Below are 18,373 nucleotides of genomic sequence, written 5' to 3' on the forward strand. Positions count from 1 at the left end.
TTCACCGACTGTGTTGCTGATGAGCCAGGAGAATCGCTATTTCCCGCTCTGGCGTCTTTCTCCATCTCCAATTTCTTTTTCAGCCACTCTTCTTCCCGTTGTTGTTGTCTAATGTGCGCGGCTTCAAGTTCCTTTTGTTCCGCCAGTCGCGCTTCCATAACTTCCTTGTTGATGGCTCGCTGCTTTTCTAATTCTCGCTGAACCCCTTTGTCCTCCTCCCTTCTACGTCCTTCATCCAAAGACAACTTAATTTGCCCCCGAATTTCTCGAAACATTTCTAGTTTTTCCTTCTGTTGCGTAGACCAATTTTTGATCTGATCTAACGTGTGTTCGCTCTCCAACATATGCTCCCCTGTCTCGTCGATTGAAATCTCCAATTTGCGAATAAGCCCGCATATCTTGTTGTAGCAAAGTTCCAAGTCTTCTTGATCGCAATTTTCGCAGGTTTTTGAGATTTCCTCCAGCTTCAAATTCGAAAACTCTCACAACTGATCGTGTTTCGATGTTAGCGCCATTTCGATCTTGTAATCTGAGCCCACCAAACTTGTGTTTGCGAGGTTGTAAACAACTCGCCTTGTGTTTTCCTACCGAAGTTAAAGTTCGAAAAACGACCTAGTAACGTGTAAATGTACCTTTTGTCGATGAATTATCACAACTGTTCCCTCGTCGCTTGTTCTCAACCGAAAATTATCCAAAATTATCCACGATTATCCAACATTCGTCGCTTGCTGTGTTCTCGGGCGAAATCTCCAACTCGTGTCCTGGCAGGGTCGCCACTTTCAGTGTGGGGAATGTATTAGAATAAAACAGAAATTCCCTGACACACTGAAGAATCCACCGTTTTCCAGTTAACTGTTTATTCACCGTTTTCCAGTTTACTGATTAACAACCACCGCGAGAAAAACGCAGTGTTACAGTGCAAGGCCAAGTGCCCTTTTTTGCGAGCACGAGTGTTATAAACCCGAAAACCCTATTTCCAAATATGGTCATAAAATCTGACGCGTAACGCAAACTGGGCAGTTTACGACATTTTTAGCATTCGCGTTAATTACCTATAAACACGCGCAAAAATACCTCAGCATTAGGCACCTCCGAAACCCTTGTTTCTTGGAACATTCGGTGCGCAAAACACATGCGCAGTAACAAAAGGCGACACCTGGAACCGTCAGTTCATACAACCCCATTCCGTAAAATGTTAAGGATAATAAACTCAGTGTTTTCGCTCAACAGCAAAAGTATATTTCTTCTACATTAACAAGGTACAAATTTACACATTGTTTTGAATAAATCAAAAAATATTTGCACCACGCTACAAAACTAATCTCAGCAAGTCTCTTTTTGAAATGTTCCTTGCAAAAGACGCAGGAGAACGCCATTCTTTACTAAACCATAAAATTACTATGAATAGAATATGGCGTGATACATTGTTACATAAATTAGTAACCATTTACATCGATTCTGCTTACATGAAGGTTATAGCTAAGACCATCTCCAAACTGAAAACAAGCCAAAATTCAAGTGAATGAATTTAATCAAGCCTTTCACTCCTTATGTCATGTCACTGTGGTTCCACGCTTTCAGTCCGTTGATCCAGACCTTAACTATAACCATTCTAGTTCAAAATCTACCGAGCTGTACGTTCCACCGTTACCATTCGTGTGATACATTGGTACCAACGTGCTGGTTTGACGTCAGCATTCAAATGAAAGCTAATGAGCAGTACTTTCTTGAAGCACTGTTTATTACGCTGTACAAGGAGGTGACATCTTTTGAGTCTAGATGAAATCGTGAGGTTCATATTCAAAACTATCTTGCAGAACTTTCCACCTGCACTAATTTTTTCTATGCCGAAAACTTTTAAGTCTGTTTATGAAATCCTATCGTGCCACCTTAACAGAAATTGACCAACACTTTCCCTTGATGATGTTTATTTTTGTTTCTTTACAAAATTAACAATCAAATTGGGCTTCTTACCCACATTTGATGTTATTGACTAGTACTTTTCCTTGATGCTGTTTATTTTTGTTTCTTTCCAAAATTAACAATCAAATTGGGCTTCCTACCCACATTTGATGTTATCGAGCAGTACTTTCCTGTAGCACTGTTTATTAATCTGTACAAGGTGGTGACATCTTTTCAGTCTGGATGAAATCGTGAGGTTTAATTAATTATATACAAAAACTAGTCTGCTGCACTTTCGGCTTGCACTGTTTGCGGTGTCACACAAGATGATCACGACTTTTTTGCCTGTTGATGAAATCTTGTAGTTACCTTTAAAAAATGACCAACATGCTGTTTGTTTAAAATTTCTTTACAAAAATCAAATTGGGCTTCTTACCCACATTTGATATTGTGTGCTTTTCGTGGCGGGAGAAAACGGTGATCCACGTTGCTACCCTCAATGGTAAAAACATTAAAATAACATTACCTAAACAATTATAAACCTATGGAAACTTCTATACAAAATAAAAAGCGAAAAAGACTTATCTTGGTTAACCAGGTTACAGCGATTTCAGGGCCCAGTTGCTCGAAGCATGGTTAGCGCTAACCCAGGTTAAACACCATGACAACCTATAGGTTTTAATACCTCTTAACCAATGGTTAGCGCTAACCATGCTTCGAGCAACTCAGCCCAGGTTGTCAACAATTAGCAAGAACGTTGATCAGTATTACCGTGACCCTATAAAGATGTCACCATAGCAACAACCGGTACAATATCACAAGGCAATGGTCGTTCCTATGATGACATAAGGGGCCTTACCACTGGAGTATAGGTAAAAGATTAACCCCTAATATCAGAGAACAAATTCTCCTATCTTGTCCCTATGCTTTTCTTGTACAAGTACTGCAGGGGAAAAATTATAAGATTGATCCTTTTAGCCCTAACAGTGATCAGTATCAAATTTCTCTTTGTAATATCAATGCTTATTCAATCCCTGAGGTCATGCGAATTAAGGATATGATCACTCAAGGTGAATTTCATTGATATTTTAATAACTTCTCCCCAGAACGTTTATACGAAAAGTATGGGGATAAGATATGAGAATTTGTTCTTTGATATAAGGGTTAAGGATTAAGGACGTGCTTGCCTTTCGCATTGCTAAGCACTCACGTTCCTTAACTATCGCTCCTTCCTTTGACTGATCAGTGTAAAATGATATTCTAAGAACTAAGGGTCCCTGTTCACAGAATCTTTGCTTCCAGGTAAAGTAAGAAGAGTCACGCTGATCTCGTATTCTTTTATCGTGAGCTTGGGTGTCCTGTGGTCCACGTAGTGACACATGCTGCAGAGAAAGAAAACAAAGAAGCAGACAAATTAACATCTCATCTGACACCAACATGGCGTCCATTTGCAGCCACCAAAACCGATCAACATTTCACATATTTCAGTGTGTACATGTGATAACCTGAGATACTTCTAAGCTTTCCTCTTTCACAGAGTTTCAGTAGAAAGGACTGCTGTGTCCTTGTTGCTTTCTTTTCTGAATGAGCAACACATGAAGCAACAATTCCCTGATAAACTAATGAATATTTGTGGTAAAATAACTGAGTTTAATATGACTCGATAAGTTAAATACAGTTAAAACAAGAGGGAAAACTAGTTTGACTCCCTTAATTTGCAAAACGTGTTCCTAATTATATCAAGCCCTCACTTCAGACTAATTGGTGTACTTTCTGACAATAAGCCAAGCACACATTTGGAATCAAGCAAAAGTGTACGGCTACTGTGGACTGACCCGACAAGTGGGCGGGCATGAAAGCGTACAAAAACACTTAAAATGTTGCAGAGGGGAAATCTGATCTGCTTTCTGAGAAGTCAATTCTTTCAGTCAGGTTAAACAGCAAAGCACATAAATTGTAGTTTCTGCTAGTTATTAGTTAGTACAATTCTCCCTTTTTCCAAACAAGACGAAAATTAATTCAGCTGTTGCTTTTAGGGCCTGACTTCTAACATAGAGCTTATAAAGCAGATAAAATCATATATTGTAATGGCGAGTTTACGTAACAGGGCAGCAGACTGAGAAGCGAGGACGGCACAATTTCTTTGTGTGACAGCCAATCCCTCTGGTTCAAATTACTTTCTTCTCGATGTGTTCGTGTTGTTAACAAAAAAGTGGTAAACGACTTAGACAGAACATTACGTGAAATGCATTTTAACAATTTATAGTTGTCACTCTGGTCACACAGGGGCATTTTACTGTCTTCTTTCCTCTGCTGCCGTGTTGTATACGACACAACGGTTATTTGAGAACACGAAAAGTAAGTAGAAAGCCGGGGAGCTGTCTACATTTGGGATATTCTCGATTGTCCTCAAATTACCATCTAGTCTTATGGCAATATAATGCATGATTTCACCTTCCATGCTACTGAAATCCCTGCTAGCCTGCTTGAAACTTCTCCAATTTCCTTTGCTTTTCCACGTAAAGCAAAAGAAAATGAGATGTCTGCACGCAGGCAATTGCCTGCCGCTTTTTGTTCAACATGCGTGAAGATAATTTTGCTTACATTTGCATTGACATCTGTGCTTTCCTCGTACCCATGTGCTGACAGGCCCACAGTCTTTTTTTCAGCAAATGAACAGGTGTAATGGCCACCAATGTTTGGCACCGCTAACCACAGTTGGGGTGCATAGGCACGTTTTCAGAACTTACTGTTTTCCAGAACTCAATTTTTAGCTGACGAACTGTCTTCCACTCCATAAAAGCTGACAGTTAGATCAATTAAGGAAAGTGATTTGGATTTTACCTCCAGTTTACTTAAGTCGTATCCACGGCTGCCTTGGGTTACACGTTGGTCATTCAATCGTAATCTCAGTGTGGTTAGCGACTGGCATCTCATTAAAATGTCCCAAAATTTGGGTAAAAAGTCATCACTTCCTTCACCATAGATGTTTAATGTTAGATTGAGTGTAGATAAAGACTTGTTCTCTGCCAAAACATCACCCAAACCATGTTCCCAGCCATCACTTATGTCGCTGTAGTTGCTTATTGTCAGAGTGAGTGTACTTAATGGGGCCGAAAAGAAAAATGCCAGCATCTCACCACTGCTGAAGGTGCCGTAGCTGTTAACCGTAAGAGTGAATGCATTCAAGGAAGTGTTCACCAAATCCCTTGCCAGAATGAAATCTCCGGTTGCCCAGACACCTCCGTCCTTGCTGTACTTGTTAATGATAACAGTTAGTGCCTTCAATAATCTGTTTTTGCGCAAAACCTCAACAACACCGTACACTAAGACATCACCGGAATGATTGCAGTCGTTAATTTTCAGAGTGAGTGCATTCAATGTGGTTTCCGCCAAACCGAAAAGCAGTCTGACTTTCCAGAAATTATTGACGACTTCGAATCCATCTACTATCAGAGTAAGTGCATTTAATGATGTGTTTTCCATCCTAGCACGAGATAAATGCGACTGTTCAACCATATGGCTGGAGCAGAACAATGCAACACTGAGCTTTTCCTTTCTGGTATTTCTCAGTTGGGTAATGAACGTTGACAGTGATGAAAGATCATCAACAAAGACATCAGGATCATCACTTGATTCATCTGGATGTGAATGCATCTCGTGTACATTTAGCGTAACAGCTGGGTTATCGTCTAAAATTCTTTGAGAGAGATTCCTTTCCTCTTTAGGGATGTTGCCCCAAATGTTGACGCTTACAGAGGACACCGTTTTGTTTCGATTGGCATATCTTGCCATGCAACTAGCAATACCACTGGTTAATTTTCCATGGACATTCAAAGTCAGACAAGACAGTGAGGCACTTATCAAGGTTTCATATAAAGCTTCTACACTTTCACAGCTCAGCTCTCTCCAAAGGTTGACTGTTAGGCGATGTTCTGGAAGTGACCCTTTGTCCACCACAACTGGAAGAAAATGAGCCACCTGATTAGCTGTCACTTGACAGAAGACTTGTGGATGAAAAGCCAAAGCAACTTGTGACTTTTTAGCTGTCTGTAGATTTTCAACTAAAGCCGGCCAGTTGTCAGGGAGCTCTCCGAAAACAGATACTTTTAAACCATTCAGAGAACAATTTTCCATAAGACCTCTTTGTATTAAATTAGCACCACAGAAGCTCAGTCTTCCTTCAACACATAAATCGAGAGACTTCAAAACGGTTTGTTCTACGAGTCCTCTGCTAAGAGCAGTAGCAAATAAATCTTGCATATCTCCACAAATGATGAGGGACAGAGAGGCCAGCGATTTGTGTGATAAGAGCTTTTCTAAAGCTTGAATAGCAGTCTTAGTCATTAAGCCACGAATCCTGAGAACAACAGACTTCAGTGGCGTATCGGCAGATAATCCTTTTTCAAGAGCTGCAGCCCAAGCGTCACGCCATTCTCCTGACAATGTGAACGTCACTTTTGCTAAGCTCTTGCTTGCAGCCAAATGCTTACCAATGATGACGGCTACGTCACAAGGGATACTCTGCTGCACCGCAAAGCTCAATGACGATAAACAATTACTTGCTGACAACCTTTCAAACAGAACATCTGCTTTTTCTTCAGTAAGTTCAGTTAAAGAAATGTTCAGTGTCCTAAGCTGTGAGCAAGATTCCACAGCATCTCCAACGCTGACAAGAGAAAGTTTTGCTACAAACAGTTCACTGGCAGGACATTCAGACAAGTTAAGTGTGACAGGCTTCTGTATATTTGAAAACTTTTTACAGGCCCCTAACAAACGGGCAAAGGCATGGCCAGTGAGGTGTCCAGGACCAGTGGCAGTAACCTTAACATGTGTGTCCAAAGGAAAAGGTATGAAGGAAAAAAGAGCACCTGCCATTTGTTCAGCACTTCCACTTTCACTGAAGCTTTCAACAAAGTAATTTGCTGCCGCCATACTGCATCTATGCCAGTCCCAGTCACCCGAGCTACGCAGATTTTCGCCAATCTGACTAAACAGAATATTTGCTTCCTCACCTAGCATCCCAGCTACAAATAGAAACACTTGAAGGTATTTTTGTACCAAAGAATTAAAGTCTAAATGCTCAAATACATTAAACTTGTTTTTTCGTAACTTGTGCGCAATATATAATGCAGCCAGGTGCTCTTGGAACGTCTTGTGAAGAAAGTAGTATTCATGTTGCGGATTCAACTTTTTCAAGCTTTCCTCCTTGTAAAGAAGGCCTAGTCCACGAGCTACCAACTTCTCATTTTTCCTTTCCAATTCTTTCAATTCGTCTTCACGAAAACTATGGCGATCGTTCAGGAGGCATTTCCAAGCTAGCTTTCCAAGTGCAAGGAGCTCCTTTTTAAATTGCTTGTCTAAATCCCTGTCGTGTTCATGGGCCTTTACACTTTGTTTTGCACAATATCTTCTCAAAAGGCACCGCACAATGATTTGGTAAAGTTCAGTACGCGAAGACGGCAATTTTCCTTCATAGTCTTGATAAATAACGCACAGAAGAAGTAGATTTAATGGATTACTTCGAAGGGCATGTAATAAAGTGTTCTCTTTGATTTCTTCAATGAGCCTTTCACCCTTCAATGAATGCTCTGGACCAACATTCTTAAAATGCTTCCTGATATACTCGAAAGCATCACTTTCAGTGAATCCTTCGATCTGTAAAAGAATGTCAAAAACAAACTTCTTCCGTGCATCGATTCCTCTCTCTTGCCGCGACGTGGCCAGGACATAACAAAATGGGAAAATTCTTCTGTGAAGAAGTTCATCCACATGATGCTTTGATTTTTCGGGAAGCTCGTCCAGACCGTCTAAAATAATTAAAATTTTCTCCTGATTATGAATGTCCTTCAGGAAATTCAGTAGCTTTTCCTTGATGTTTTTGTTAATATCCTTGGGCAGAAGTTGCCCAATAATGGCGTCAATTATACCTCCATCAATGTCGCGGCATTTTAGTAGCAGCACAAATTCGAATTTAGGAAAGGTAAACGTTGTTGCGGGGTTTTGATTTGCCCAGTCATAAGCAAGTTTAAGGCAAAATGTCGTTTTGCCAATTCCGGGGTTTCCCTCAACAAGTGTCATGACATCCTCACCTTTGTTAAGAGCCCTAAAGACGTCATACACATTAACCTCATCACATTCTGGTTGTGGAACAATCTCGCCTCTGTTAACAAGGCTTAGGATGTCATCATGCATGTTCACCTCATGACTTTCTGCTTGCCCAACAAACTCGCCGCTGCAAAGACCCTCAAAGATGTTATGTGGGTTCACCTCATTCCCTTTTGTTTGAACACCTGTTTTTGATCTTGAAACAATTTTCAATCTTGTGTAGACGTCTTCAAGAGGTAACTGAATAGTGTTGTCCCAAAGAAGCGGCCTCAGCTTAGCCCGTCTATTGTACTCTTTTTTGAGCAACTTCACAACAACTGAGTTGTCGGCTACTGCTGGGAAAATTAAAAAGAAGTAACGATCAACATTATTACAAGAGAGATAGTAATATATGGAGTTCATTCATGTAACAAAAAACCGTCACAACAGAACTCTTAATAAAAAAACAAACAAACAATGAGTCCTAGACAGGAAAAAAGCCCATGACTTTTTTTATCAATGTTCAATTTACAGCTTCTGGCTAGTGGGTTCCAATCTCCTGCTTGCATACCGGTATGTTTAAAAAAAAATTCTTAACTTTAACCCCACCGTTTTAGTGCATGCCAACAAGACCAGCTACTTATATCTGCTTTGGAACGAGCCTGGGAACTTTTATTGATCGAGACAAGTACATTCGGGTACACACGTTAAAGAATCCCTCCACATCAGGCTACACCCTAACAAACTGAATAGACATTATGGATGCCTGGATACTAACGATCAAGAAACACAACAGGAAACCAGAGCAACTGCGGCCCACTGAGGGGACATACATAGATATACTTTATTTATCCTCGAATTTACAGAGTAGCTTTGAATAGCTAATATCTATCTTTTTTTTTCCCAAACCAACGAGAATGGAAATCCGCCAATCACAGCCAACCTTTGTGATATAAATACTAAAACGTAATCAGTCGGCCTCATTGCCTGATGAAGACTAGCAGTTAGCAGTTGAAACGTCCCAATCTTCAAGTCAAGTGACTACATTGTGAGTCAAACAATTATTTTATTTTTAATGATGACAACGTTCGACGATCACGGCGATAATGATGATTAAAATTATTATTATACATTCTACCACAATGACCAATGATCCCTTTCGCAACAAAAATTCCTTTATATTCGTTTTTGTTGTTTAAAAATTAGATTCAACAATTAAAACAAGGTTGTACTCAGCGCTTTCATTCGCCCTTTCCTGATTTTCAAGCAACTTTAAAAATCAAAATTCTTAGTGGAGAAAAAGACACCCTCCAGCCTCCTTTTTTCCTAGGGCCTAAGGGGTTTAAATGATTGAGAGGAAACACAAGAATCTTGTTAGGCAAATGTTACCCTATATCCACATGCAGTTGACTGTAGCAAGACGTGCCTCGCTTCAGCCTCAATTTGTTTGAAAAAGGAATTTTGATTCATGGCTGTTAACCCTCCCCAAAAAGCTTCACAATACTTACCTTCATGGTCATCTGTTGCAAGTCTAGGTTTCTTTGGAACTGGAGAGCCACTTGGATATAACGGTCTTTTGCCCTTTTCTGCGGCTTGACTCTCTGGTGAAGTGGATTAAAAAATAAAGCATTGGCCAATTGTAACTAAATACTGGTTATCTGTACAGGAAGGAATCATGACGGGAAAATGGGGCAGTTATAACTTTAGGCCCGCAGATGACGTAATGAATAGAGCGGTTTCCAATTGAGTGTCATAAAACCAAAACCAAAACCAAAGTAATTACTCTAGCCCATCGCAACAGATGTAAACAACACAATGAGCCAATAAAAATTTGAAGCAAATACATGTAACTGGCGCCAAGCGTGGGAAAACGCATGTGGCGAAAAAACAACTGGTTTTGGTTTGGATTCCCATTGGTTGAAAAAGAGGCATGAGTTTTGTTAACCAGTCACAGAGCAAAGTAATGCAAAACAAAAGCCAACGCGAAATTACTTTCGACACTCAATTAAAAAATCGCTCAGTATATAAGCTCTGCTCCTGTATCAAAGTACACCTAACTAAGCTTTCTCTAAGAATGTTTCACACAACTTTGTCTCGCGAGATATTTGTGACATGTGTAACACCCTGCAGTCGATATAATTTTTTTCCTGTTGCCGAAAAACTGTTCAAGCATAGTCCCATACTTTAGCAATAATGCATGATTACATGTGCGGTTTGGGTCTTACTGGAACTAAAGTTACATTGGTTGAAAACAACCAAACTGAAGGCTTCAGTGCACATGAAGCCATGTTGTACAGGTTTACCCTATCAGTGGTTTACAATGATAATACCTGTACTATACCTCTGAGAAGAATCCCAGCCTGCGTGTGTTCCTGATGAGCCTGGGAAACCATGGGGGTTACTGACTCTTTGCCTTTCATCAATGAATCTTGCTTATCTTCTTTATCCCCTGTCAGACAAATAAAAACCATCTTGTAACAACTCTCATGATCCTTTCAGATTTCCTAGTATTTTACAATCAAGTACTTCTTTTTGTGGGGCAAGAGGAAGGAAAGGAAGTTACCACTTCAAGTCTGTTGACTAGCAAAATAAAAAAAATGTACCATCTGAAGGCTTCTCTAAATGTTCCTTATACAGTAGAACCCCGGTAACTCGAACTCTGAAGGGAGACGAAAAACTGTTCAAGTTAGTGGAGGTTCCAGTTATCGGGTAGATCGAAAATTCGACTTTTCATGTAAGTAACTTATAGTTTATAGATTATCAACACTCCAGGGCAAATTAAGCCTTCTCTCATCAGAAACTGTACGTCCCATGTAAGCTGAGGCTTTCGGGTCAAAAAAAAAAATTTGTTAACATTTCAAGAAAGAATTGGAACGCCTTGAGATGTGAACATTACAAACTTGTACTATGAAAGTTTGGTTTTCTAGATGTGACTGAAAAATTCGGAAATGACTGTCAAATGCGTAATCTGTTGTATTCAGTGTGACGGTGCCTGGGTGGTTGCCGCTCACAGGGTTGTCATGGTTATCTTTCGCACTTGCTGGCAGCTCCCCTACAGACCTTGCAGTTACCTTTCCCACGCTCATCTATTGGTGATGAGTTTAAGTGTGATGCAACAACCACTACTGCACATACCTAGAGCAATATTCATCATCCTTTCTACAAGTCTGCCACATTGTTCCTCCCAACTGTATTTCCTTGCATATTTTCCACAAAGATCTTTAGCCTCTTCAAGCCGTACAGCCCTGTCTTTTTCACGAACAGACCTGATTGCCTTGGCCCACTCTTTAGGATCCTCTGAATTGACGACGTTGTAAGAGCCAAAAGGCAGTTTCTTTAAAGCTTCTCCAAGACCCGAGTTACCACTGACAAGCACAGGGAGACCAGCAGACAAAGCTTCAAGCGCAACCAGTCCAAAGCCCTCCGTTCTTGATGGCATTATAGCAAGATCAACTTCACAAAACAGTTTGGCCAGTTCAGCTCTGCTTTCCTCATAAGAACGCACCCTCAGTTGTTTACGGTCAATGCCATGCTTGCATAACTTTTCTGCTACTTCATCCTCTTTTCCAGATGGTGCCCCGACGAACACAAGCTGGTAAGAACTTTCAGACAACTCGGCAACTGCCTTCACGGCAATGTCATACCCCTTCAGTTCAAAATCTTCATAATCACCACGACCAAACACCAAAACACAAAATGTTCCACTTTCTTCTGTGGCTTGCTTGACATGAGAAAATTCAGAGAAAATGCCTGGGGTGAGCTGGAATACAGCTTGATCCTTTTGACAGTAACGGAGATAATGGGAATATGCATCTGCCAGCTTCGGACCAATTGCAACAACTTGATCTGCACACTCACACAACTTTATCTCTGCTAAGCGCTTTTTCGCACCTTTGGGGATCGCATCAGTGTACCCTTTGAACATTCCCAGTTCTTCTGGAGCTGTGTGAACAACCTGAAGCCAATTACAGTGGTGACGTTGTCGAATGAGTTGTACTTGTCGGCCAAGGGGCAGCCCATGTCCTATTATCCAATCAATGCCATGGTTTTCTGGTAGAGAGGACAACCAGTCAATGGGCTCAAAACCTATCAGTTCTTTTGCTTCAATAAGATGGACATTGTGACTAGCAGCAAATCTTTGATCCTCTTCACTGCACTGAGGGAGATACATACTGACTTCCACATTCTTGTGTTTTGCCAACTGAATGGCAAGCTCTCTGTTAATGGTTGACAAGCCTCCCTTTGTAGATCGCCATTCACTACTCAACAGAGTAACTTTCAGTGTCCTGTTAGAAGCCAAGCTTGACCCACTCTCTAGGCATTCCTGTGATGTAGAGGCTGACGTGCTAGGCAAGGAGGAATCCTAAAACAAATGTGTAATTGATTTAATGAAGGAAATATCACTTTGTGTTAATTCCAGGCAGCTACCAAAACCAGATTCTGAGGAAGTGTATTGTAGTGGTTAGTATGAGTCAAATCTATTGAGCTTGCTAAGTTTTACAAGAATGAGTAGATTGAATTTAAGACGGTTGCCTAAATATGGATCATTTTAGTTGAATGTGCCTTCTCAGAACTCAGTGAAGGCCTTATCCCAACTCACTCTGATAAAACTAGGCGGGATCCATGTCATCCCAAACTTTCACCAGCATGAGAAAATCAATTCTTTTTCTTCATGATCATGCAGAAGAACAAATTAAATGTCCTTTACAGACATACACACACTGTAGATTAAAAATTAGAAGCCTTGTTCCCCTGTCTCAGATAAAATTGGTAACAAGTTGTCAATAGCTTCCTGTTTCTTGGTAAATTCACTTGAGCTTATTACATATTTTGTTATCTTACGTATCAGAGAGGCATCCACACGAATTTCAATTCAACAGGGAGACTGTCTATGTAATAACTATTAGTATATTGATGCCTGGTCCAGAAGGAACTGGACTCTACTGAGTGTTGCCAGCCTTCAGAAATGTTCAGAAAGCCAAACACGGCTTAGACTTTTATGGAAGCTCCACAAAAAAAAGTTTGAAAAATAAACAGAAATCTCTTTGCGCAGCTACAGTTCTATTCAAAGGCCCAAAACTACTGAACACTGACCAGCAAAACTAGCAACAACAAAGTATCAGTGCTTTGCTCAGTCTCTTGAACAACTGGATTTAAAAACAGTTTCGGCAGGTTAATAGTGGCAACCTTTGTGCCATCCTAGGCGCTATTCAAGGTACAGAGTCTCAAATAAAACTTGGCAGTACATAATTGGTAAAAATATGATTTTTGTTACTGGTTATGTTGAGGGAGTGACCTAAGCAATGCAGGTCAATTTTGTTATTGCAAATTATATACAGCAAAGGAAAAGAGAAAAAGAAAAAACGTTTTAGCAGGATTATAAGCAGTTACAACTGCCTGAGAAAGCATCACAAGTACCTCTTGCAGAGTATAATGATTTAAGTATTTGTTTTATCATTGGGATAGGGATAAAAAATAGGAGTTTTAAAAAACAGTGTAAAATAATTATGAAAGATTGAGTGTGGCACAGATAATAAAGGTTCCCTTGGGGTTAATTTTTGTTTGGTGAGCTGAAAAAGTCATCCAAAAATTAAGGTAGCGTGTCTAAAGGACACAGAAAAGAAGTTCTTATCTTTACTTTAAGAAATTGGGTAACTGACACGGGTGTGGTTACATGTACCTTAGAAGTATACACACTTGGCCTAAGGCTACACCCATTTTGCCTGCGTGTTTTGGGAGATCTTGTAGGAGAACTAGGTAAGCTTAGTTTGGGAAGGATATCCACTATTAGGTTAGCTTAGGTAAGGTTACCTGAGCTTGAAGAGGGTGAACACCTGCCTTGGCGATGGCTATTGATTAGAAGATTGCAAAACTCATTGGAGTAACCTTAGCTTTGTTTGATGAGGGTGAACACTTGCCCTTGGGTTAGCTATTGTTTGGGGGATTGTGTACCTCATAGGAGTAATGTCAGTTTCATTTGGGTAGGGTGATCACCAATCCTGAGGAGGGTTAACACCTGCCCTGGGGTTAGCTATTGTTTGGAGGATTGGGCATGTAAGAGGGGTAAGGTTAACTTAGTCTGGAGAGGGTGAATGCCTGCCCTGGAGTTAGCTCCTGTTTGGGAGATTGGGCACATAACAGGGGTAAGTTTGGCTTAGTATGGGGAGGAGGAACACCTGCAATGGGGTTACCTTGTGTTAAGGGGATTGGCTACATAACAGGGGTAAGGTTGGTGATCAAAAGCTAACCCCAGGGCAGGTGTTCCTCTTCCCCAGAATAAGACAACCTTACCCCTGTTATGTGCCCAATCCCCCAAACAGGAGCTAACCCCATTGCCGGTGTTCCTCCTCCCCAGACTAAGCCAAACTTACCCCTGTTATGTGCCCAATCTCCCAAACAGGAGCTTACTCCAGGGCAGGCATTCACCCTCTCCAGACTAAGCTAACCTTACCCCTGTTACGTGATAACCCTCCAAACAGTAGCTAAGCCCAGGGCAGGTGTTCACCCTCCTCAGGATTGGCTTAGTCTGGAGAGGAGAAACACCCGCCCTGATGTTAGCTCGTGTTTGGGGGATTATCACGTAACAGGGGTGAGGTTAGCTTAGTCTGGGGAGGAAGAACACCTGTCCTGGGGTTAGCTTGTGTTTGGGGGATTGGAAATGTAACAGGGGTAAGGTTAGCTTAGTCTGGGGAGGAAGAACACCTGTCCTGGGGTTAGCTTGTGTTTGGGGGATTGGGCACATAACAAGGGTAAGGTTGGCTTAGTCTGGGGAGGGTGAACAGCTACCCTGAAGTCAGCTCTCATTTGGGGGATTAAGGACCTCATAGAGGTAAGGTTAGCTTAGTCTGGGGAGGTTGAACACCTGCGCTGGTGTTAGCTCTTGTTTGGGGGATTGGGCACATAACAGGGGTAAGTTTGGCTTAGTCTGGGGAGGAGGAACACCTGCCCTGGGGTAAGCTTGTGTTTGGGGGATTGGGTAAGGTTAACTTAGTCTGGGGGGGGAGGAACACCTGCCCTGAGGTTAGATCGTGTTTGGGGGATTGGGCATGTAACAGGGGTAAGGTTAGCTTAGTCTGGGGAGGAGGAACACCTGCCCTGGGGTAAGCTCTTGTTTGGGGGATTGGGTACATAACAGGGAAAAGGTTGGTTTAGTCTTGGGAGGAGGAACACCTGCCCTGGAGTTGGCTCTTGTTTGGGGGATTGGGTACATAACAGGGGTAAGGTTGGCTTAGTCTTAGGAAGAGGAACACCTGCAATGGGGTTAGGTCTTGTTTGGGGGATTGGGTACATAACAGTAGCAAGGTTAACTTAGACTGGGGAGGGTGAACAGCTACCCTGGGTTCAGCTCTTGTTTGGGGAATTGTGCACCTCACAGGGGTAAGGTTAGCTTAGTTTGGGGAGGGTTAACAGGTTAACCCCTGTTATGTGCCCAATCCCCCAAACAGGAGCTAACCCCATTGCAGGTGTTCCTCCCCTCCCCAGACTAAGCCAAACTTACCCCTGTTATGTGCCCAATCTCCCAAACAGGAGCTTACTCCAGGGCAGGCATTCACCCTCTCCAGACTAAGCTAACCTTACCCCTGTTACATGATAATCCTCCAAACAGTAGCTAAGCCCAGGGCAGGTGTTCACCCTCCTCAGGATTGGCTTAGTCTGGAGAGGAGAAACACCCGCCCTGGTGTTAGCTTGTGTTTGGGGGATTATCACCCAACAGGGGTAAGGTTAGCTTAGTCTGGGGAGGAAGAACACCTGTCCTGGGGTTAGATCGTGTTTGGGGGATTGGGCATGTAACAGGGGTAAGGTTAGCTTAGTCTGGGGAGGAAGAACACCTGTCCTGGGGTTAGCTTGTGTTTGGGGGATTGGGCACGTAACAGGGGTAAGGTTGGCTTAGTCTGGGGAGGAAGAACACCTGTCCTGGGGTTAGCTTGTGTTTGGGGGATTGGGCACATAACAGGGGTAAGGTTAGCTTAGTCTGGGGAGGGTGAACAGCTACCCTGAGGTCAGCTCTCATTTGGGGGATTAAGGACCTCATAGAGGTAAGGTTAGCTTAGTCTGGGGAGGTAAAACAACTGCCCTGGGGTTAGCTCTTGTTTGGGGCATTGGGCACCTCACAGGGGTAAGGTTAGCTTAGTCTGGGGAGGGTTAACAACTGCCCTGGTATTAGCTCTTGTTTGGGGCATTCAGCACCTCACAGAGGTAAGGTTAGCTTAGTCTGGGGAGGTAAAACAACTGCCCTGGAGTTAGGTCTTGTTTAGGGGATTGGGTAAGATTAACTTAGTCTGGCAGTGGAGGACCCCTGCCCTGAAGTTAGCTCTTGTTTGGGGTATTGGGCATTTCATAGGAGTACGAATAGGTTAGTTTGAGGAGAGTGTATAGCTGCCCTGTGTATGCTATGGTTTGTGGGATTGGACACAACATAGGGGTAGAACACCTGCCCTAGGGTTAGGGGTATTGCTTAGCATGCCATAGGGGTAATGTTAACTTAGTTTGGTAGGGATGGACACCTGCCCTGGGGATGGCTATATTTGTTTGGGGGATTGAGCACCTCACAGATGTAAGGTTAGCTTAGTTTGTCTTGGGGAGAGGTATTCTTTACGGTTTTTTGCTTCTCATAGGAGTAAGTTGAGCTTCGTTTTAGGAGGGAAACACTTGCACTAGCATTACATGTAGCTCTTGTTTGAGGTATTGGGCATTTCATAGGAGTATGAATAGGTTAGTTTAGGGACAGTGAATAGGTGCACTGGGGTTAGCTACATTGTATTGTTTGGGGGTTCTTGCATCTCACAGGGTAAGGTAATAGCTAATAGTCAGGGGAGGAATGGACACCTTCCCTGGGTTAGCTCTTGTTTACCAGAACAACAATGCATATGCACACACACAGCGTGTATTGACTGTACAATATTCAATAAGCCCCGTCTACACGAGCAATTTTTATGTGGCAATTTTTATTTGCACATGTAGATGATGAGAAATGACCAATTTTTATGTGACAACTGCATTTGCCGAAAAGCCGCATAGTTTTTATGTGGCAAATAAATATTGCCACATTAAAAAAATTGTCCCTGTAGACGAGATGCCACATAAAATGTGACAATTTTTTCAACGTCATCTGTAGAACCCAGTCCCTACAGTCCCTAACATTTGCTCATCCAGCATGACGCCATCTTGCTTTTTGGCTTTCCATGGACATTTCCGCTGTGTGAAATTATTACTGACGCAAATTAACAACAAATATTTGTTGAGCCATCTACATGGCAAATAAAAATTGTCATATACAGTTGCCACATAAAAATTGCTCGTGTAGACAGGGCTTTAGCTATATCAGTTCAATTACCGGCAGACTGAGAGTTAATTACCTTAATTGTCAACCTGGACATCACAGGAAGCCTTCAGAAACAACCTTCAACTCTGATGCTAAATTAAAACTGTAAAAAGAAATAAAAGCATGTTTCAGTAGGGCGGTTGCATGTGATTTCATGTTTGCTTGACCAATATTGTTTTCAAATAGAAATCCCTACAACACAAGGTTTTATTTTCCCCCATGTACATGCACAGTACTAGCCACTGGATTAGCAAGACCTACATAGGATGTTTGGAATATGATGGATTTACAAGCAAACTACATATCCCTTCATGTGTATAATTCAATAATTTTAAACAATCTTATACAAGAGCAGACTTAATGCAGCCATAACTCGTATTCATACTGAGCTTATAGTTACTGGGAAATTAATTTTAAGACCAGTTGGGACAACTAGAGTGGCACTGGAAACAGCTTCTCAAGAAAGGGATTATGTGGACCATAGTTTAGTTACAACGGTTACCAATGGCACGCGACCTACAGCATTGAAAAGAGTCGGATAAAGTTGCGTTTTGGTGGACGTCAATCAAAGAAAAGCCGTTGAAATTATTTTGAATTCTGACAAGATTCCTAGGTAACCCTGCAAGAAACTAAGAATTTAACCTCGCTAAGAGAAGGTAAACTTTATTTAAATTGATTCTCCAGCGCAAATAAAACGTATTTTTGAATTAAAAATTTCATTTTCACTGCACGTGATAATTTGCTCACTTGCACGCATCGCTGATTTAATTGTCAGGTGTAGCGATATTTCAAATGTTTCGTAAAGAAATACGGCTTCATCTAAACAATGCGCATTTTTTAGATAACCTGTTTTGGAAATCAACTTTCATAAAGTTTACCATCCGTCAGCGGATAAAACTGTCAATTTCTTTGTTCTGTTGCCTTGAAATGTTCTCAGAATTCAAAACAATTTCAACGGCTTTTCTTTGATTGACGTCCACCAAAACGCAACTTTATCGGAGTCTTTTGAAGGTGATAGGTCGCGTGTTATTGGTAACCGCTGTAATGTAAGGGTGGACTCGC

General features: G+C 41.6%; 1 protein-coding gene across 3 annotated transcripts; it reads right to left on the bottom strand.

Annotated features, from left to right (window-relative positions):
• Positions 1-2,015: 2,015 nt before the first annotated feature.
• LOC146472196 (uncharacterized) lies at positions 2,016-17,381 on the bottom strand. Of its 3 annotated transcripts, none has more exons than XM_085119575.1 (6): positions 17,346-17,381; positions 11,125-12,352; positions 10,331-10,438; positions 9,498-9,590; positions 4,507-8,342; positions 2,016-3,284 (listed from the first exon to the last, which is right to left on the bottom strand). In XM_085119575.1, the coding sequence occupies exons 1-5, from the start codon at positions 17,364-17,366 to the stop codon at positions 4,666-4,668; spliced, it is 5,127 nt and encodes a 1,708-aa protein (XP_084975701.1). In that variant the 5' UTR covers positions 17,367-17,381; the 3' UTR covers positions 2,016-3,284; positions 4,507-4,665. The 3 variants fall into 3 exon arrangements, with proteins under 3 accessions (XP_084975701.1, XP_084975700.1, XP_084975699.1); XM_085119574.1 differs by having other exon boundaries at positions 4,507-8,345; XM_085119573.1 differs by having other exon boundaries at positions 4,507-8,345; positions 9,498-9,588; positions 10,326-10,438.
• Positions 17,382-18,373: the final 992 nt, after the last annotated feature.

Source organism: Pavona decussata, unplaced genomic scaffold, assembly GCF_977016875.1.
Source record: "Pavona decussata unplaced genomic scaffold, jaPavDecu1.1 SCAFFOLD_100, whole genome shotgun sequence".
NCBI lineage: Eukaryota > Metazoa > Cnidaria > Anthozoa > Scleractinia > Agariciidae > Pavona > Pavona decussata.